The following is a 21,956-nucleotide window of genomic DNA, read 5'->3' on the forward strand; positions in this document are numbered from 1 at the left end:
TTCATTACTCATATCTTGTATTTTATTTCTTACGAAAATGGCTACCCAAAGAAGTCATTGTAGCAGGCTACTATTTTAAGGCAGCAACTATAACTTAAATGCTAAGACTCACTCCATAAGACAGAAAACCCTTCCCCAGGGCTGTAATGGGCATTTAAGTTTCCCAAACCCAGTGACAACTAATAATTTTTATTACCTATTGAATAGAAACAAATGGATTTTAATAGTTCCCCTCCCCTATAGCTGAAAAACTCCACAAACAATAATTGACTCTATCTACATGATCCCTTGACTCACACCAGAAATAGCTACTAAAACACTTACAATTGTGATGTTCAAACTGACCTCTGGCTACTTCGGGGGGTTATTTGGTGTTATGCAACAGCATATTGCCAGCGACATAGTGAATATACTCTGTCTTTATAGTTGGCAATGTTTAGTTGAGGCTAATCACGTATTTATTTTTTTAAAAGGTTAAATGTAAGCTTTTCCCAACTGAAATATATAGAAAACCCCAATGTATGAAACAAGTTTTAGGCATTGGTGTTGGCAGCGGTAGTGGGCTGATGTGTCCTCCCTGCACACAGCTGGGGGTGTGTAGCCCCTTCCCCTCTGGGTGAACCCTGGGGAAATCTTGGCACCCTCAGCCTCACTGCCTTCCAATCTCAGCTCAAAGACTGGGCATCCTGCCTGGGATTCCCCCCCAAAAAAAGGTCCCTCAAGGGAGTCCAAGAGTCACCAGCGTGACTGCCCATCCTGCGTGTCCTGCTTTCAGGTAAATAAGAGGTAGCAGAGCTGGGATTTCGCATGCCGAAGCCTAGCTCTCTACATCTAGACTTTGGGGCTTTTCAGTCTTTCTGGTAACAACACATTTCAACACATTAATACTTCTACTTGTGTTCATGTAGCACTCAGATCCAGTGGCACCTCATTTTTACACTGGAATAAACAGCAATATATGTTCCCAAACTGTGAGAAGGTGCTGAATGTTCCCAAATAGCGTCCTGTACCCTATTCTGGTTTCTGAATATTCTGGTTCTTTTTCTTTTCCGTATATTCTTCTAGTCGAAGAAGCCACTTGGCCCAGTACTGGGAACAGAGCTCTGCATCCATGAAATGTGGGTGGGCAGGTGATCCGTCTTTGTAGGCCACCACAATTAAGCCACACTGAACCTAGGAAGAAACACAGGGCAATTCTGGTTTCACTACAGTAGTCCAGAGTTTAGGTTCATTTCCTTCTTACTCCAGGGCAAACTCAGTATAAAACAATCTACAGGATATCTCCTAACTCAGTTTCTAAAGTGGGTTGATCAAAGGCTGCACCAGGACACAAGAACAAAAAGATGACAGATAAAACATTAAAGACTGGACTGTGATCATTACAGAGCCACTAAAAAAAAAAAAAAAAAAAAAAAAAAAAAGCCCAAGAGGGTGGAAAAGTGCTGTTTTTTTCCTTCTTTGAGACAAGATCCCACTCCCATCATCCAGGGTGGAGTTCAGTGGCACAATCTTGGCTCACCGCACTCTCAGAGCTGAGGCAGGCATCATTTAAGGCTGATTTTTCTTGTTTTTAGTAGTGATGGGGTTTTGTCACGTTGCCCAGGCTGGTCTTGAACTCCTGGGCTCAAGCAATCTGCCCACCTCGGCCTCCTTCAAAGTGCTGTGATTACAGGCATGAGTCACCACACCCAGCCAAAAAGTGCTGTTTATTTATTTAGAGACAGTCTTGCTCTGTTGCCCAGGCTAGAGTGCAGTGGCACAACCTTGGCTCACCGCAACCTCCACCTCCTGGGTTCAAGCAATTCTCCTGCCTCAGCCTCCCAAGTAGCTGGGACTAGAGACACACACCAAAACGCCCAGCTAATTTTTGTATTTTTAGTAGAGATAGGGTGTCGCCATGTCAGCCAGGCTGGTGTTGAACTCCTGACCTCAGGTGATCTGCCCACCTCGGCCTCCCAAAGTGCTGGGATTATAGGCTTGAGCCACCACACCCGGCCTATTTATTTATTTTTGAGACAGGGTTTTACTCTGTTGGCCAGGCTGGAGTGCAGTGGTATGATCTCAGTTCACTGGAACCTCTACTTTCTGGGCTCAAGCAATCCTCCCACCTCAGCCTCCCAAGTAGCTGGCACCATAGGTGCGCGCCACCACGTCCAGCTAATTTTTGTATTCTTTTGTAGATATGGGGTTTCACTATGTTGCCCAGGCTGGACTTGAACTCCTGAGCTCAAGCAATCTGCCTGCCTCGGCCTCCCAAAGTGTGTGAGCCACTGTGCCCAGCCAAAAAGTGCTTTTTTAAGTGGGAGAGGAACAAGGAAGAGATTAAGTGGTGGGATAAAAAGAGATTAAAAAAAAAAGAGTGAAAACCTCAAGGAGTTCTATTTTTTAACTTTTTTTTTTTAACAGTTTTTCTCCTCCTACCCCTCTGACCAAGAAGTTTTTTTTTTTTTGAGACGGATTTGAGATAGAGTCTCATTCTCTTGCTGAGGCTGGAGTGCAGTGGTGCAATCTTGGCTCACTGCAACCTCACCTCCCGGGTTCAAGCAATTCTCCTGCCTCAGCTACCAGAGTAGCTGGGATTACAGGCATGAGCCACCATGCCCAGCTAGTTTTTGTATTTTTGGTAGAGACGGGGGTTTCACCATATTGGCCAGGCTGGTCTCGAACTCCTGACCTCAAGTGATCCACCTGCCTTGGCCTCCCAAACTGCTGGGATTACAGAGCCACCGTGCCCGGCCTGGAGTTACAGTTTTAAGTAAGCACTGAGCAAAGCTTTAAGTAGAGGCTTGGTGTCCTGACCTGAAAACTGTAATTGGTGTCATGGTTCATGGCACCCATGTATGCCACAACTTGCAGTGGGTTGTCAAATGTACTTTGAATAAAAGGCTTTGGTTTCTCTGATGTCTTCCAATCAATCACACACAGCTTGCCCCTAAAGAGAAACCACAGGAAGACTTTGTAAGTAATAGATCACACTGAAAATCTCTACTAGGTTAACCCTCCTCTTACGTATAGTTTGTTGTCACCCAATGACCATGGCTCCTATTCACCATTTTTTTCCTTTTTTAAAAAAGAGATGGGGTTTCATATGTTGCCAGGCTAGACTCATACTCCTGGGCTCAAGTGATCCTCCCACCTCAGCCTCCCAAGTAGCTGGGACTATAAGCGCACCCCACCACTTTTTCTTTTTTTTTCTTTTTCTTTGCATCAAATAACCAGTGGATTCCTCCCTCCATCCCCTATCCTGGTGGGGTTTATACTTGCCAATAACTGGTGACTCTCAAAGGACTCTATCGGTTCAATCTGTCTTTCATGACTTCAATTTCAAAATCAGCAGTTTATAGGGAGATTTTGTACAAAGCATATACATTACTTACATGTCACTATAGCTCTAGACAGAGTTACACCTCATGCAAACTCAGTCTAGAGCAGCACTGGCTAAAATAAATAAAATGTGAGTCGTGTGTCATTTTAAACTTTCTAGTAGCCACGTCGGAAAAAAAAAATATGCAGCTGAAATTTTAATATTTTACTTACCCAACATATCCAAAATATCATTTCAACATGTAATCAACAAATGACTAATGGGATATTTTACATTCTTTTGTGTACAAAGTCATTGAAATCTAGTTTGTATACTGTCACAGCACACCTTAGTTTGGCCTGACCACATTCAAATGCTCAATAGCTATAGGGTTAGTGGCTACTCTACTGGACAGTGCAGGCTTACAGATAATTTTATTGTCTTTATAATGGTTTTGCAATATTGCCAAGTTTGACAATCTATGTAATTGAGGAAAGGGCCCCAGTAATTCTAGAAGGCTGACATTCCTGGTTCTTTTTTTTTTTTTTTTTAGATGGAGTCTCACTCTGTCGCCCAGGCTGGAGTGCAGTGGCATAATCTCGGCTTACTGCAACCTCTGCTTCCTGGGTTCAAGCGATTCTTCTGCCTCAGCCTTCTGAGTAGCTGGCATTACATGTGTGTGCCACCTCGCCCAGCTAATTTTTGTATTTTTAGTAGAGATGGGGTTTCGTCATGTTGTCCGGGCTGGTTTCAGCTCCTGACCTCAAGTGATCCACCCACCTTGGCCTCCCAAACTGCTGGGATTACAGGTGTGAGCCACCATGCTATATTTCTGCCACAGACCACTGTTTGTAGCAATGTACTGTAATTGTAGAACTTAATAAATGAAAAAACAAAACAAAACACCCTAATAGCATTCTGAAAACTATAAAATATTGATCAAAGAAACTGAAAATGATACAAATAAATGGTAAGATATCCTCTGTTTATGGACTGGAAGAATTAATATTGTTAAAATGTCCATACTATCCAAAGCAATCTACAGGTTCAATGCAATCTTTATCAAAACTGCAATGGCAGGCCAGGTGTGGTAGCTCACACCTGTAATCCCCAACACTTTGGGCGGCCGAAGCAGGCGGATTGCTTGAGCTCAGGAGCCCGAGACCAGCCTGGGCAACATGGTGAAACCCTGTCTCTACGAAAAATACCAAAAAATCAGCCAGGTGTTGTGGCTGGAGCCTGCTGTCCTGGCTACTCAGGAGGCTGAGCCTGTGAGATGGAGTTTGCAGTGAGCCGAGATTGCACCACTGTACAACAGCCTGGGTAACAAAGCCAGACCCTGTCTCAAAAAATAAAATAAAATAAAAATAAACAAACAAATAAATAAATAAATTCTGCCAAGCATGGTGGTTTACACCTGTAATTCCAGCACTTTGGGAGGCCAAGGTGGGCAGATCACCCGAGGTCAGGAGTTCTAGACCAGTCTGGCCAACATGGTGAAACCCCGTCTCTACTAAAAATACAAAAATTAGCCAGGCGTAGTGGTGTACACCTGTAATCCCAGCTATTCGGGAGGCTGAGGCAGGAGAACTGCTTGAACCTGGGAGGTGGAGGTTGCAGTGAGCTGAGACTGCACCATTGCACTGCAGCCTGGGCGACAAGGGTGAAACTCCATCTCAAAAAGAAAAAAAAAAAAAAAAATTCCAACATCATTTTTCACAGAAATAGAAAAAAAAAATTCCTAAAATTCACATGGAACCACAGAAGACTCCGAAGAGCCAAAGCAATCTTGAGTAAAAAGAACAAAGTCAGAGGCATCACATTCCCTGATTTCAAAGTACAGTCACATGTAGCTTAATGACGGGGATATGTCCTGAGAAATGCGTGGTTAGGCGATTTTGTCGTTGTGCAAACACAGTATATTACACAAACCTACGGAGGATTGCCTACTACACACCCAGACCTTTGCTCCTCGGCTACAAACCTGTACAGCATGTTACCATACTGAATACTGCTGGCAAATGTAACACAATGGTAAGCATTAGTGCATCTAAACACATCTAAACATAGAAAAGGTACAGCAAAAATATGGTATAAAAGATAAAAAATGGTACACTTGTATAGGGCACCTACCATGAATGCAGCCTGTAGGACTAGAAGTTGCTCTGGGTATTTGAGTGAGTGCGTGAGTGAGTGAGTGGTGACTGCATGTGAGGGCCTAGGTGGGACATTACTGTATACTACTGTAGACTTTTATAAACACTGTACACTTACACTACACTAAATTTATAAAAAACATTTTTCTTTCTTCAATAATACATTAACTTTAGCTTACTGTAACTTTTTTACTGTATAAACTTCTTTAATTAATTTTTTGAAATGGCGTTTTGCTCTTGTTGCCCAGGCTGGAGTGCGACGGTGTGATTTTGGCTCACTGCAATCTCCGCCTCCCAGGTTTAAGCGATTCTCCTGCCTCAGCTTCCCAAACAGCTGGGATTACAGGCATGCACCACCACGCCTGGCTAATTTTGTATTTTTAGCAGAGATGGGGTTTCGCCATGTTGGCCAGGCTGGTTTCAAACCCCTGACCTCAGGTGATCCACCCACCTCGGCCTCCCAAAGTGCTGGGATTACAGGCATGAGCCACCACGCCCGGTCACTTATTTAATTTATTGATGCTTGTAATAATACTTATCTTAAAACAAACACATCGTACAACTATACAGAAATATTTTCCTTTTCTTTTTTTTTTGAGACAAAGTCTTGCTCTGTCACCCAGGCTAGAGTGCAGGGGCGCAACCTTGGCTCACTGCAACCCCCACTTCTTTGGTTCAAGCAATCTTCCTACCTCAGCCTCCTGACTAGGGGGGTTACAGGCATGTGCCACCATGCCTGGGTAATTTTTTGCATTTTTAGCAAAGACGGAGTTTCACCATGTTGCCTCAGCTGTTCTCAAACTCCTGACCTCAAGTGGTCCACCTGTCTTGGTTTCCCAAAGTGCTGGGATTACAGGTGAGAGCCACCATGCCCCAGCCTCTTTCTTTATATCTTTATTCTACATGCTTTTCCTATTATTAAAATTATTTTTTACTTTTTAAACCTTTGTTAAAAACTAAGACACAAACATACACGTTAGCCTAGGCCTATACAGGGTCAGAATCATAGTAAACACATAAGCCAGTAATAGTTGTTTATTACCATTATCAAATATATACTGTAGTGTACATAATGGTATGTGCTGTTTTGATATGACTGAATAGTCGGTTTGTTTACACCAGCATAACCATGAACACGAGTAGTATGCTGCACTAGAATATAACATCAGTAGATGATAGGAGTTTTTCAGCTCCATTATAATCTTATGGGACCACTGTTTACATGCAGTCTGTTGTTGACTGAGATATTGTTATATGGAACATGGCTGTATAAGGTAAAGCTGTTGTAATCAAACAACAGCATGATAATGGCATAAAAACAGACACCTTAAACCAATGGAACAGGACAGATAGCCCAGAAATAAAACCATGAACTTACAGTCAATCGATTTTCAATAAAGGTACCAAGAACAAACGATGGGGAATGCCTTGCCAATTGTGTTAGGAAAACTGGGTATCGACTTGCATAAGAATGAAATTGTACCCTATCTCATACCACATACAAAAATCAACTTAAAATTTAAGACCTGAAACTGTAAAACTGCTAGAAAAAAACAGGAGAAAAGCTCCCCGACACTGATCTGAGCCATGATTTCTCGGACAGAAGCCCAAAAGCACAGGTAACAAAAGCAAAACCAGACAAATGCATCCAATTAAAAAACTTCTGCATAACAAAGGAAACAATTAACAGAGTGAAGATACAACTCACTGGGATGGGAGAAAATATTTGCAAACCACATATCTCATAAGGGGATAACATCCAAAATACATAAGGAACTCAAACAACTAAACACTAACAAAACAAGTAACTTGATTAAAAAATGGGCAAAGGAGCTCAATGAGTATTTCTTAAAAGAAGACATGAATGGCCAACAGATACATGAAAAAAAGCTCAAACTCTCTAATCATTAGTGAAAGGTAAATCAAAATTACACTGAGCTATTATTATCTCATGCCTGTTAGAATGGCTATTATCAAAAAGACAAAAGGGAAGTGCTGGTGAGGACTGCAGAAAAGAGAACCCTGGTAAACCGTTGGTGGGCATGTAAATTAGTATAGCCATTTGAGAAAACATCATGGAGGTTCCTCAGAAAACTAAAACATCTAAAAACTAAAACCAGAATGACTGTATGATCCAGGAATCCTACTTTTGGGTATGTAGTCAAAGGAATTAAAATCAGTATGTTGAAGAGACACCTGCAATCCCAGTTTCACTGCAGCATTATTCACAACCACCAAGATGTGGAAACAACCTAAGTGTCCATCTATGGATAAATGGATCAAGAAAATGTGGAGATGAGCATATATACACACACATTCAAATATATGTATCTCTCTCCACATTTTCTTTACACACACACGCACTAGAATACTACACAGCCTTTAAAAAGAAGGAAATTCTGTCATTTGTGACATGGGTGAACATGGTGAACATTTTGCTGAGTGAAATAAGCCAGGCACAAAAAAACAAATACGGCATGATTTCATTTATATGTGAAATCTAAAAAAGTCGAACTCGGAAATAGAGAGAGTAGAATGGTGATTAAAACAGGATAGGGATGGGGAGTGGGGAAGGGGAAAGGGAAGATGCTGATCCACGGGTATGAGGTTTCAGTTAGGTTAGAAGAATAAATTTTAGTGACCTGTTGCACAGCATGGTGACCACAGTTAATAACATATTGTATATTTAAAAGTTGCTAAAAGAGTAGATTTTAAAGGTTCTCACCACCAAAAAATGATAAACAGGTGAAGTGATGGATATAATTAGCTTATTTAATCTTTCCATTAGGTATACATATATCAAAATATATTGTAGCCCACAAATATATACAATTATTAATTGTCAAAAACATTTTTTAACATCATAGCATAAACCCAAATTAAAAGCGCAGTTAACAGTTCACAAATAGCTCTTAAATGAAAAGATGCTCAGTCTCAATTATGTAAAATGCAAATTAAAAACACAATGTTATCAAAATTACTAACACTGTATTGTTAAATGTATTCACTCACATTCTTGGTAATTTAAAATGCATACCCTTGACCCAGCAACTTTCCTAAAGAAAGTATAGGATAGCAATGGCTTGATATCCTGGGTACAAGTGAAGTGACAAGTGCCTGGGAGATTTAAGAAGTAGTCATGTCCAGGTTTACTTCAGAACAACTAAATGTATTGTAACTGCATGTATCACACGTCTAAAACAAACAGGCCAGGTGTGGGGGCTCACACCTGTAATCCCAGCACTTTGAGAAGCTGAGGTGGGTGGATCACCTGAGGTCAGGAGTTCAAGACCAGTCTGGCCAACGTGGTGAAACCCTGTCTCCACTAAAAATAAAAAATTAGCTGGGCATGGTGGCGCATGCCTGTAATCCCAGCTACTTAGGAGTACAAGGCAGGAGGATCGCTTGAACCCAGGAGGTGAAAGTTGCAGTGGCCCGCACCATTACACTCCAGCATGGGCAACAAGGGCGAAACTCCATCTCAAGAAAAAAAACAAACAAAACAAACAAATGAATCTGTGCATCTGCCTAGAACAGTTCTGTAATATACAGAGAGGCACATTCGCTGCAGCACTGTTTGTAATTATGGAAGACTTGAAATAACCGGAATGTTGGCCGGGCGCGGTGGCTCAAGCCTGTAATCCCAGCACTTTGGGAGGCCGAGACGGGCGGATCACGAGGTCAGGAGATCGAGACCATCCTGGCTAATACGGTGAAACCCCATCTCTACTAAAAAATACAAAAAACTAGCCGGGCGAGGTGGCGGGCGCCTGTAGTCCCAGCTACTCGGGAGACTGAGGCAGGAGAATGGCGTGAACCCGGGAGGCGGAGCTTGCAGTGAGCTGAGATCTGGCCACTGCACTCCAGCCTGGGCGACAGAGCCAGACTCCGTCTCAAAAAAAAAAAAAAAAAAAAAAGAAATAACCGGAATGCTCCCAATAGGGAAATGGATAAGGCTCATTCATACAAAAGTATATAAAACACGAGTTAAGAGAGAAGTAGGGCCAGGTGTGGTGGCTCAAGTCTGTAATCCCAGCCCTTTGGGAGGCTGAGATGGGTGAATCACCTGAGGTCAGGAGTTCAAAACCAGCCTGGCCAACATGGCAAAACCCCACCTCTATTAAAAAGGCAAAAAAAATTAGCCGGGCACCTGTAATCCCAGCTACTCAGGAGGCCGAGGCAGGAGAACTGCTGGAACCCAGGAAGCAGAGGTTATAGTGAGTCCAGATTGTGCCACTGCACTCCAGCCTGGGCAAGCAAGACTCTGACACACACACACACACACACACACACACACACACACACAGTAGTAGATTGGGCAAGGTGGTTCACGCCTGTAATCCCAGCACTTTGGGAGGCTGAGGTGGGAGGATCACACTTCCTTCCCAGTTCTAGATTAGTTTGGGCAACTCAGCAAGACTTATTTCCATAAAAAATTAAAAAAAGAAAAAAGAAGTAGATCAAAATAATAATGCCAACATCTACTGAATATATAGTATGCATTAAGCACTGTTCAGGGAATATCTCATTTTATCTTTATAACAACCCTATGAGGTGTAGGTACTACCATTTGTCTTATCTTAAAGATGAAAAAATTCATACAGAGAGCGACTAAGTAATCTAAGGTTGAGAAGAAAAGCCAAGCCAGAATCCAAACTCAAGCAGCTGGCTCCTGAGCCCAATATCTTACTAGCTTTGTGATACTGTGTATCTAGAGATGTCTGTATATTGTGACTCTCACAGTTTTGCCAGAAATCATACATAAGGGCTGCCTATGCATGGGTATTATACATAGCATTGTCTGCTAAGACTATAGAAGGCACATATTCTTAGGTTCTCCTGATGCTATGTCACGGATCATTGGTCATTAAAAAAAGAAAAAAAAACAAAAAAGAGCGTAGGAGGTAAACCAGAAGAAGATAGTGCCAAATTTAAAATGGCAATCACCTTTGGCCATGGGTGGTTCAACAGAATTTGGGGTTAATCTGTAATGCTATATTTCTTTAAAAAAAAGATCTCCCAGGGATAGGAAAAAAAAAAGTTGTAAGCAAATGCAACAGTGTTAACTGTTAATTGTGGGTGGTGGAAAATTATTATATGAGAAAAGAATGTTACAGATCTATAAGAAAAGATCTCTAAGATTTTTAAAAAATAATTTTTTAAGTGGAAAAAGCAGGGTATAGCATGTTGTGTTAAAAAATGAGTGTGGAGACAAATGATTGTACATATGATTATAAAATATCTCAGGAACATAGGAACTTTTTAAACAGAGGTTTAATACAGAGTGGGAGTAGGGAGTTACTCTTGATAGCATTAAAAATTCAGCAGGGCTGGGTACAGTGGCTCACACCTATAATCCCAGCACTTTGGGAGGCCGAGGCAGGCAGATCACCTGAGGTCAGGAGCTCCAGCCTGGTCAACATGGTAAAACCCCATCTCTATGAAAAACACAAAAAAGAGCTGGGTATGATAGCAGGCGCCTATAATCCCATCTACTAGGGAGGCTGAGGCAGGAGAATCACTTGAACCCAGGAAGCAGAGGTTGTAGTGAGCCAAGATCTCGCCACTGTACTCCAGCGTGGGTGACAACAGCAAAACTCCTTCTCAAAAACAAACAAAACCGGGCAGGCGTGGTGGCTCATGTTTGTAATTCCAACACTTTGAGAGGCTGAGGCGGCAGATCAGTTGAGCCCAGGAGTTCAAGACCAGCCTGAGCAAAATGGTGAGACCCCACATCTACAAAAAATAGAAAAAGTAGCTCGGTGTGGGGGTGCATCCCTGTAGTCCCAGCTACTTGGGAAGCTGAGGTGGAAGGACAGCCTCAGCCTGGGGAGTTAGAGGCTGCAGTGAGCCCTGAATGCATCACTGCACTCCAGCGCGGGTGACAGAGTGAGACCCTATCTCAAAAAAATAAAATAAAATAAAATAAAAAATTCTTAGCTGGGCGCGGTGAATCACACCTGTAAATCCCAGCACTTTGGAAGACGGAGACAGGCGGCTTGCTTGAGTTCAGGAATTCTAGACCAGCCTGAGCAACACGGCAAAACCCCATCTCTACAAAACATACAAAAAAATTAGCTGGGCGTGGTTGTTCACACCTGTGGTCCCAACTACTCAGGAGGCTAAGGTGGGAGGATCGCTTGGGCCTGGCAGATGGATGTTGCAGTGAGCCGAGATCACACCACTGCACTCCGGCCTGGACAGCTGAGCAAAATCCTGTCTTTAAAAAAAAAAAAAAATTCTAGGCCAGGTGAAGTGGCTCAAACTTGTAATCCCAGCACTTTGGGAGGCAGAGGCGGGTGGATCACTCAAGGCCCGGAGTTCGAGACCAGCCTGGCCAACATGTCAAAACCCCATCTCTACTCAAAACACAAAAAATTAGCCAGGCGTGGTGGTGGGTGCTTGTAGTCCCAGCCACCTGGGGAGGCTGACACAGGGGAACTGCTTGAACCCAGGAGGCGGAGGTTGCAGTGAACTGAGATTGCACCACTACACTCCAGCCTGGGTGACAGAGCAAGACTCTTGTCTCAAAAACAAAACAAAACAAAAAACAATAACAAAAAACCTTAGTTTCAAAAATGTTCATATTACCAATATTGAAGCTGACTTAAAAAGCAAAAAACAGTGCTATCGACATATTTTATCATCTCTATGATAAGCATTGGGTGTCAGGAACTTCTTGTAGGCCTTGGGTGGAGGTGACTGTATGGCTTCCTTAGTTTATCTAAAGGGCAGCCAAAAATAGTCAATTAAATCTCTTGGTACACAGGGCTCTTCTCAGATATGACGCAGTTGTGCTATAGGTGGTCTAGGCCAGGCGCAGTGGCTCACGCCTATAATCCCAGCACTTTGGGAGGCTGAGGTGGGTGGATCATCTGAGGTCAAGAGTTCAAGACCAGCCTGGCCAACATGATGAAACCCCATCTCTACTAATAACACAAAAATTAGCCAGGTGTGGTGGCGTGCACCTGTAATCCCAGCTACTCAGGAGGCTGAGGTAGGAAAATCGCTTGAACCCAGGAGGCGGAGGTTGCAGTGAGCCGAGATGGTGCCATTGCACTCCAGCCTGGGCAACAAGAGTGAAACTCTGTCTCAAAAATAAATAAATAAATAAAAAATAAAAACATTAGGTGGTCTGAACAGTTTTCAGACTATCAAGGGTGTCCACTCTTTTGGCTTCCCGGCCCACATTGGAAGAATTGCCTTGGGCCACACAATAGCTGATGAACTGTAAATAAATAACCAAAAAAAAAAAAAAAATCTCATAATGTTTTAAGAAAGTTTACGAATTTGTGTTGGGCTGTGGATTGGACAAGTTTTTAAACTTAAATTTTAATTAGAGCTTCAAGGTTTACATGAACAGATTTTTCTATCTTGTTCTTACTGCTCCCTTGCCTTATTTGGAGTAGGGGTACCTGCAGGTTGTAGCCACCTTGGTGTCAGAGGTGTTCGAACTAGAGTACCTCCATCTTGAGTGAGGGCTAGGAAAATGAGGCTGGGACTTGCTGGGCTGCATTCCCAGAAAGTCAGGCATTCCTAGCCTCTAGATGCTTAAGATTAAGGGAACAAATTAATAATGTTTACTAAACAGACCCAGGCTTGGGAGTATCCAGATACCCTGGTATCTGGAGAACAAAGGCATTCCTAATTTTGCTTTAAAGATAATATTGATTCTTGCAAAATATAGTAATTAAGAAAATTAATCCTTTATCATAAACCCTTGCAGTAGAGCACATCTCCCCAAGATCTTTTTTTATCTTATATGTATGAGCATTGTACTTAGGGTGGAAGTGTTCCTCCTCTTACTTTCAGGAATGCCCTGCTCTGTCTATGGAGTAGTTATACTTTCACTATTTTACTTTATTAATAACCTGCTTTTACTTTGCACTGCAGACTCATCCTGAATCCTTTTTCTTCTTCTTCTTTTTTTTTTTTTTGAGACAGAGTCTTGCCTGTTGCCCAGGCTGGAGTGCAGTGGTGCCATCTCGGTTCACTGCAACCTCTGCCTCCCAGGTTAAAGTGATTCTCCTACCTCAGCCTCCTGAGTAGCTGGGACTATAGGCTCACACCACTGCGCCTGGCTAAGTTTTATAATTTTAGTAGAGATGGGGTTTCGCCATGTTGGCCAGGTTGGTCTCAAACTCCTGACCTCAGGTGATCCGCCCACCTCAGCCTCCCAAAGTGCTGGGATTACAGGCATGAGCCACTATGCCTGGCCTCACCCTAAATTCTTTCTTGCCCAAGATCTAAGAACCCTCTCGGGCTCTGGATCAGGACCCCTTTCCTTTAACACTTGGACTCTGAAGAACCTGAGTAAAACAGTAAGACAGCTAAGACAGCTACGATATAAAAACCACAGGGACCGGGCATGGTGGCTCATGCCTGTAATCCTAGCACTTTGGGAGGCCGAGGCAGGCGGATCACCTGAGGTCAGGAGTTCCAGACCAACCTGCCCAACATGGAGAAACCCCATCTCTACTAAAAATACAAAATTAGCCATGTGTGGTGGCACATGCCTGTAATCCCAGCTACTTGGGAGGCTGAGGCAAGATAAGAGCTTGAACCCAGGAGGCGGAGATTGCAGTGAGCTAAGATCACACCATTGCACTCCAGCCTGGGCAACAAGAGCAAAACTCCGTCTCAAAACAAACAAACAAACAAACAAAAACAACAAAACTACAAGAAGATTTAGTAAGTTCAGAGCTCTGATCCATGTCAAACACTGCCTGGAAGCCAGGAAGAGAGTTGATTTTCAGAACCAACAGATCATGGTGCGATCTTTAGGAAAACAGGAAAGAAAATGCAGGAATGAAATCGCATCTTATGGCAGGTACCTCGGTTTGGGGGAGGGGAAGGACAGGCTGGCAAATAGGTCATGTTAGGGATATTGAAAAATCTTGGCCGGGCACAGTGGCTCACTCCTGTAATCCCAGCACTTTGGAAAACCAAGGTGGGTGGATCACTTGAGGTTGGGAGTTCGAGACCAGCCTGGCTAACACGGTGAAACCTCATCTCTACTAAAAATACAAAAATCAGCCAGGTGTAGTGGTGCATGCCTGTAGTCCCAGCTACTCAGGAGGCTGAGGCAGGAGAACTGCTTGAACCTGGGAGGCAGAGGTTGCAGTGAGCCGAGATTGCGCCACTGCACTCCAGCCTGGGTGACAGAGTGACACTCCATCTCAAACAAAACAAACAAAGAGTATACCTTTCTCCAACAAATAATTTGATTTTGGAGTACTGGATGACAAAGGTTACATGGCTCTTCTCCTTGTACCTGTTCTCAAACCTGCCCCATCCAATTCTTTTACCTAGCACAAAGGTTTGGACATTGAACAGACAGAGGCTACAGTACCTACAGGCACACATTTTGACAGGCACCATCTGCCCTACCCTGTATTAATTCACCTCCACGCTGTATTGAAACAATCTCATACTTACTGATACTCAGCCACACAGTCCAGCAGACCTATATAGTTTAAGGTTTCATGTTGAACAGCACTTTCAAGAGCTCGCACTCCACTGACATCTTTCAGAATATGCTGGACACTTTCGATGTAACCAGACTTGAGGAGATTTTCATCTCTCTCTTTTAAGGTTTCCTGGGGTGAAAGTATGCTTTCCAAGGCTTCATGGAACCGTTTCCCTTGTAAAAAGATGTCTGAAAAGAAAATCAGGGGAAAGGGAAGGGAGAAAACACAAACAAAGCTAACACTAAAAAACTAGTACTCTAAAAGGCTCTGAAACATAAAATTAAAAATTACATTTTTTTCTTTTTGTATTTTTTTAGATGGAGTCTCCCTCTGTCACCCAGGCTGGAGTGCAGTGGAACGATGTTGGCTCACTGCAACCTCCACCTCCCGGGGTCAAGGGATTCTCCTGCCTCAGCCTCCTGAGTAACTGGGATTATAGGCACCCACCACCATGCCTGGCTAATTTTTGTATTTTTAGTAGAGACAGAGTTTCATTATGTTGGTGAGGCTGGTCTCGACCTCCTGACCTCATGATCCGCTCGCCCTGGCCTCCCAAAGTGCTGGGATTACAGGCATGAGCCACTGCACCCGGCCAAAAATTACATTAGTTATTTTTAACTGACAACCCCTAAGACCAAATTTCAGCCTCTTGTGAAACCTAAGAATACACTTTGAAACCAACGGGATTATTAATAGGATTGTTAGGCAATAAAACAAATTAAAATTAAGTTCTTCTAGGAGAATTGGGCCAAAGTCAAAACTGAAGATCTGGAGGCTACAGGACCACACCCAGTTTATGGTACTATGTGTTTAAGTATCCAATTTAATAATAACTGGCTGTGACAAAATTAAAAAAAATTAGAGCCGGGCGCGGTGGCTCAAGCCTGTAATCCCAGCACTTTGGGAGGCCGAGGCGGGTGGATCACGAGGTCAGGAGATCAAGACTATCCTGGCTAACATGGTGAAACCCCGTCTCTACTAAAAATACAAAAAACTAGCTGGGCGTGGTGGCGGGCGCCTGTAGTCTCAGCTACTTGGGAGGCTGAGGCGGGAGAATGGCGTGAACCCGGGAGGCGGCGCTTGCAGTGAGCCGAGATCACGCCACTGCACTCCAGCCTGGGAGACACAGCGAGACTCCGTCTCAAAAAAAAAAAAACAAAAAAACAGAAATCTAGGAACGGTGCTTCTGTTTATAGTTCTTTTTAGAACAAAACTTAATTATGAACATAGGTGGGGGAATCCTTTTACTAACAGGATTAGTGACAAATAAGGAATGGAAAATAAGGCATGCACAAATGAAAAGTAATGAATTCGATATTATGGAATCTGGAGGGGGACGAAGAGGAAAATATGTGACATTCTTCTCCTGTACTTTTTTTTAGTGCTGGAACAGCCTGAAAAATTCAGCTGTGTCCTGAATTTTTTTCCCCTCATATATTTTTTCTAATATTTAATATTTAACATGTAATATTTTTCTAATTAGCTTTAGATTATTAGAATTCTGATTTATGGCTTGTAGGAGGATACATTTTCCCTCTTCCTAACATTTTATAACATGTGAATACTAGAGAAATTTCATTAGGACACATTATTTTTCCCGTATGTTCATTTTCTGAGGTCAAAAGCCTTACTTTTCGTCCCCAGGTTTCTCTAAAAGAACTATAGTGTCCGGATTTGTTGGCGTATCCCAGGATCTAACTTGATTTTTGAACTCTTTCCTCATTTTCAGTGCTCCTTGGCCTCCAAGTGCTTGCATAGTAAGCCCCTTCCTTACACACATTTTTAAAAAGGGAACATGGCCGGGTATGGTGGTTCACGCCTATAATCCCAGCACTTTGGGCAGCCGAGGCAGGCGGATTACCTGAGGTCGGGAGTTCAAGACCAGCCTGGCCAACATAGTAAAACCCAGACTCTACTCAAAATACAAAAATTAGCCAGGTGTGGTGGCACATGCCTGTAATCCCAGCTACTCTGGAGGCTGAGGCAGCAGAATTGCTTGAACCCAGGTGGCGGAGGCTGCAGTGAGCCAAGATCGCACCATTGCACTCCAGACTGGGTGACAGAGCAAGACTCTATCTCAAAAAAAAAAAAAAAAGGAACACAAAAGAGATTCAACAAATGCAAGAAATATTATATATTTACTTGTTTCTTAGTAAGAGGAGAGAAATAAAGAGGGGGGACTGTTATGCTAAGCAATGGCCTTGGAGCTTTCAAAACATTATTTAATTTTCAAACCCAACAACCCAGCAAAATAAGGATTGTAAGTTACCCGCTTTTTAATGAATGAGGCCCTGTCCCACTAGGCAGTGCTGTTAATTTGTCCCAAAGCAAAAAGCTGGACAGGCAGTGTGTTCTTTCCAATCTACCACACAGTACAGCAAAGAGGGCAATCTTGGAAATCACCAATTAGATACACAGAGAAACAGAGCAGGAAATACACGTGCTTGGAACATGCTTGCAGACAGACCCACAAAAAGGAGGAAAACAACTTTATATTTTGTTAAGTTCCTTTTTTTTTTTGAGACGGTCTCACTTGTCACCCAGGCTGGAGTGTACTGACTCCATCATAGCTCACTGTAACCTCGAACACCTGGCCTTAAGCAATTCTCCTGGCACAGGCACGTGCCACCACGTCTGGCTAATTAAAAAAAAATTTTCTTTTGTAGAGAAGCAATCTCTCTCTGTTGCCTAGTCTGGTCTGGAACACCTGGCCTCAAACAATCCTCCCACCTTGGTCTCCCAAAGTGCTGGGATTACAGGCATGAGCCACCGCACTCGGCCTTCAACTATTTTTTACAAAGATGGAAAAGTCAATTCTTTTTTTTTTTTTTTTCCAGGCTGGAGTGCAGTGGTATGATCTCCGCTCACTGCAATCTCCACCTCCCAGGTTCAAGCGATTCTCCTGCCTCAGCCTCCCGAGTACCTGGGATTACAAGTGATCGCCACTGCGCCCGGCTACATTTTTTGTAGTTTTAGTAGAGATGGGGTTTTGCCATGTTGACCAGGCTGGTTTCAAACTCCTGACCTCAAGTGATCTGCCCACCTGAGCCTCCCAAACTGTTAGGATTACAGGCGTGAGCCACCACGCCCGGCTGGAAATGTCAATTCTATCATTAGCAAAAAATGGAATCCCTTCTGAAAAATTATTTGGAGAGTTAAATGAAATTCAACTTAGGAATTAAGTTATTCTACTCCAAATTTACTTGGCTCAGTTGGAATTATTAACATGTGAAAGACCTACAAGAAATTTATGACTGATGGAATTAACGCCTAGGAAAAAGAAGTGGAGCATTCATCTACACACTAGGTTAATGAAGCAGGAGACAAACATGTTAAAAACAGGAAGGAAAAAACTTAGCAAATGCCATGCCAATAGACCGTACATTTCTCGCTGCAAACTTACCCCTGGCTAGGTTCTTCACATACACATGATCACAAACATGAAAACCTAGATCACAGGATCCTTCAGACACTAAGGCTCAGAACATTCAACATGATTCAATTTATAAAAATAAAAAATGATTCAAGAATATTTACTGCATGTAGCATCAAGTCGGCTTATTCACTCAAAGTAGTAAAAGTGAAATGCTTTCAAGTCCTCATATATGAAGTGCACTAAAAAAACCTCCATGCATCTCCAGTATTCTCATGATGGAACTGGCAGGATGGCTAATACTTCAGGATTAAATCAGCACAGCCAAAAAAAAAAAAAAAAGAATTAAAATCTAAACCCCAGCCCTTTGTGTGTATTTATACACAAAATACAAAGCAGAGTAAGTCAGACTTTCTCATCCCTGCCAGTCTTCAAAAGGTGAACTGACGCTTGGGAAACTGCTCAAGTGTTTGGAAGAATGCCAGACACATATTTCTATGCTCTCACCTTTCAGAAGACTGGGTAGAAATTAATTTATTGATCCAATATTTTTCATTAAAAAAATCTTTATAATTTTTAAAATGTAATTCTTCTTGGGTGCCACCTTCTTGGGTTTGGGATCCAATATCCTCCAGACCCACTAATCAACTTAGTGAGCCCTTTTTCTTTTATTTACCATGACACTAATTGTCCCCTTACTTATTTCAGAACCCGTTGCTTACTAATACTTATTTTCTTAAAAAGAGTGATTCCGCCTGGGCGCAGTGGGTCACACCTGTAATCCCAATACTTTGGGAGGCCGAGGTGGGAGCACCGTTTGAAGACAGGAGTTGGAGACCAGCCTGGGCAACATAGGGAGACCCTCGTCTCTACAAAAAATAAAAAAATTAGCCAGGCATGGTGGTGCACGCCTGTGCACTCAGCAGGCTGAGATGGGAGAATCACTTGGGTCCGGTAGGTCAAGTCCAGGCCGGGTCAGTGGGGGGAAGCGATTCCGCTCATTTTTTTTTTTTTTTTTTTTTTTTTGAGACGGAGTCTCGCTCTGTTGCCCAGGCTGGAGTGCAGTGGCCAGATCTCAGCTCACTGCAAGCTCCGCCTCCCGGGTTTACGCCATTCTCTTGCCTCAGCCTCCCGAGTAGCTGGGACTACAGGCGCCCGCCACCTCGCCTGGCTAGTTTTTTGTATTTTTTAGTAGAGACGGGGTTTCACCGTGTTAGCCAGGATGGTCTGGATCTCCTGACCTCGTGATCCGCCTGTCTCGGCCTCCCAAAGTGCTGGGATTACAGGCTTGAGCCACCTCGCCCAGCCGATTCTGCTCATTTCTTAAGGTTGCTACTGAGTTAACTGAGAAACACAGCTGAGTGCTAATCTAGATCAACAAAGCTGACTCTATGAAAAAATACAACCAGTCTTCTCTCTGCCTGGGCTATTGGGGCTCATTCACATTCCAAACAGAAATTCCTCTCTGATGCACTTCCTTACTTCGTGCCAAGAGCTACAGGCCCTAGGGTCCCACGTGTTCCAGCAGGTTTCTTCTGCCTTTTAATAATACATTTCTTATCAGTAATTTCAGCTGTGACATTCCTGGTTTAAGGAAAATAACTTCTCATGAGGAAACTATCAATTCTAAATTTTAGTGGTACAAATACAAAACTATAGGATGCCATTAAAAGATTTTTATGTTGCTTGCTTGGAAAGCAGACAATAGTTTGGTGGTTGCTACTAATTAACTATCTTAGGAAGGCAGTTAGCTCTTGCATATATAATCCTTGCCCCACACAGCTGAGGAATGTTATAAGGAGCTAAGGCCTTGACCATTTCTGCTATATCCAGTACCACTTGTATATACTTAGTATTTTTTTTTAGAACGTGTGACATGTTTAATGTGTTACAGTTTTAAGAGTCTGGATTAGGGAAAAGACGACTTAAATAGAAGCCCAGGCTTCTATTAAGCCAAAGGTCAGTACACTATTCTTTTTTTTTTTTTTTGAGATGGAGTCTTGCTCTGTAGCCCAGGCTGGAGTGCAGTGGCCGGATCTCAGCTCACTGCAAGCTCCGCCTCCCGGGTTCACGCCATTCTCCTGCCTCAGCCTCCGGAGTAGCTGGGACTACAGGCGCCCGCCACCTCGCCCGGCTAGTTTTTTGTATTTTTAGTAGAGACGGGGTTTCACGGTGTTAGCCAGGATGGTCTCAATCTCCTGACCTCGTGATCCGCCCGTCTCGGCCTCCCAAAGTGCTGGGATTACAGGCTTGAGCCACCGCGCCCGGCCTACTATACTATTCTTAAAATAAAAATAAAAGAGTTTGTGTACCACTAAGAGTACATGTACTGCACTTTGGGAAGCTTGGGTAAAGGAATGATTGATGTAAAACTTTCCTTTAACAAAAGACCCCTATATAATTTACGGGACCAGCTAATTCACCGATGCCAATGGTGTTTTTGAATGGAATATTAAGTTTAAGGAACCTATTCTCCTCACTTGTCCAAGTTAGTAAATTAGAAGTTGAAGTTTAAAGTGTATTTATTCTCAGATCCTTATGAAGAACCTCTGATTATCTCAGTTTACCAAGGTCTAAATATAGGTCATGTGTTCTGGTCTGCTCCAGGGTCTTTAAATTTACGAGTCAGTTGACGCTAATAAGTAGGGCAATGGGTATTTACTAGATTCTAAACAGCATATCTAGCAAACAACTAGAATTCTGTTACCAGGTGACTTTTTTCCATAATCAAGGAAAATAAGCAATTCTAATATTGTCGGTAGCTCATAAAACAAGTGAATTTTATGTATTATTTAGTCAAATTATTTGATCTATTTTAGTTTCATCTGTAAAATGTAGGTAACAGTATCTATACTTCACAGGACTATCATGAGGATCAAGTGAGTTAATACACATAAAGTGCTATTTAATGTTAATTACTATCTGAAGGGAGTTCCTTGCTATTAAGTCAAAAAAACAAAACAAAACCTCATTCTTTTGACACCGTTGCTCTCTAGTCTAGAAAACATAGCAAACATACAGAACCAGAATTGAGATAATTACTTGAATTATATTCTTTAAAGCCATCTTCTCCCAGTTCCAGAATCATCCGCTGTTTCCACCTCTCCAACCAGAAAACCTGTCGTTTTGTCATGGTCTGCTGAAGCACTCGGGTCACACTTGGTATCACATTCCTTTGCAAGGGGATTTTCAAAGGAACTGAAGGATCACTTGCATTTGGTTTATCACTTCTCTCTGGATTGAAGATAGGAAACCAGTTTTGTGGCACTCGTGGGTCCTCACCTTGCTTTGGCGGCTTATGCTTGCTCACAGGTCCACAGAGTAAAGCATCTTCCTCCACCGATCCTGGGGTGTGGGCGACGCCTCTGGATGACAAGACAGACTGAACTAAATTAGAGTATTTTTCTTGGTCCACTTCTTCATATGGGTTCACATTTTTCTTCCGGCCACAACAGTAAGAGGAAGTAGAGAAAGCCACCAGGGCAGCTGATTCCACAGAAAATCCCTTTGAACTCCTGAGCTGCCTGCAAATGGTCTGAAATAACTTCATCTTCATTCAGATTTGTTTTCACTTTTCTCTAGTCTATTTGCAACGGTCGAGGCCCTTTATGTTTGTATTCCTATTAGAGAGAACACAACCATCAAAGCGAAAG

The 21,956-nt window shown here is 42.8% G+C and overlaps 1 protein-coding gene across 4 annotated transcripts in view; it reads right to left on the reverse strand.

Annotated features, from left to right (window-relative positions):
* Positions 1–21,956, reverse strand: part of MGME1 (mitochondrial genome maintenance exonuclease 1) — a 23,564-nt gene continuing 1,608 nt past the window's right edge. Inside the window, exons 2-6 of one of the 4 annotated variants that reach the window (XM_015149521.3) lie at positions 21,346–21,923; positions 18,334–18,378; positions 14,899–15,118; positions 2,800–2,932; positions 1–1,173 (exon numbers count right to left, since the gene is read on the reverse strand). In XM_015149521.3, coding sequence (XP_015005007.1) covers positions 1,012–1,173; positions 2,800–2,932; positions 14,899–15,118; positions 18,334–18,378; positions 21,346–21,859 — 1,074 coding nt within the window. In that variant the 5' untranslated portion in view covers positions 21,860–21,923 and the 3' untranslated portion in view covers positions 1–1,011. 4 annotated transcript variants of the gene reach the window in all.

The sequence above is a fragment of the Macaca mulatta genome, chromosome 10, assembly GCF_049350105.2.
Source record: "Macaca mulatta isolate MMU2019108-1 chromosome 10, T2T-MMU8v2.0, whole genome shotgun sequence".
Lineage (NCBI taxonomy): Eukaryota > Metazoa > Chordata > Mammalia > Primates > Cercopithecidae > Macaca > Macaca mulatta.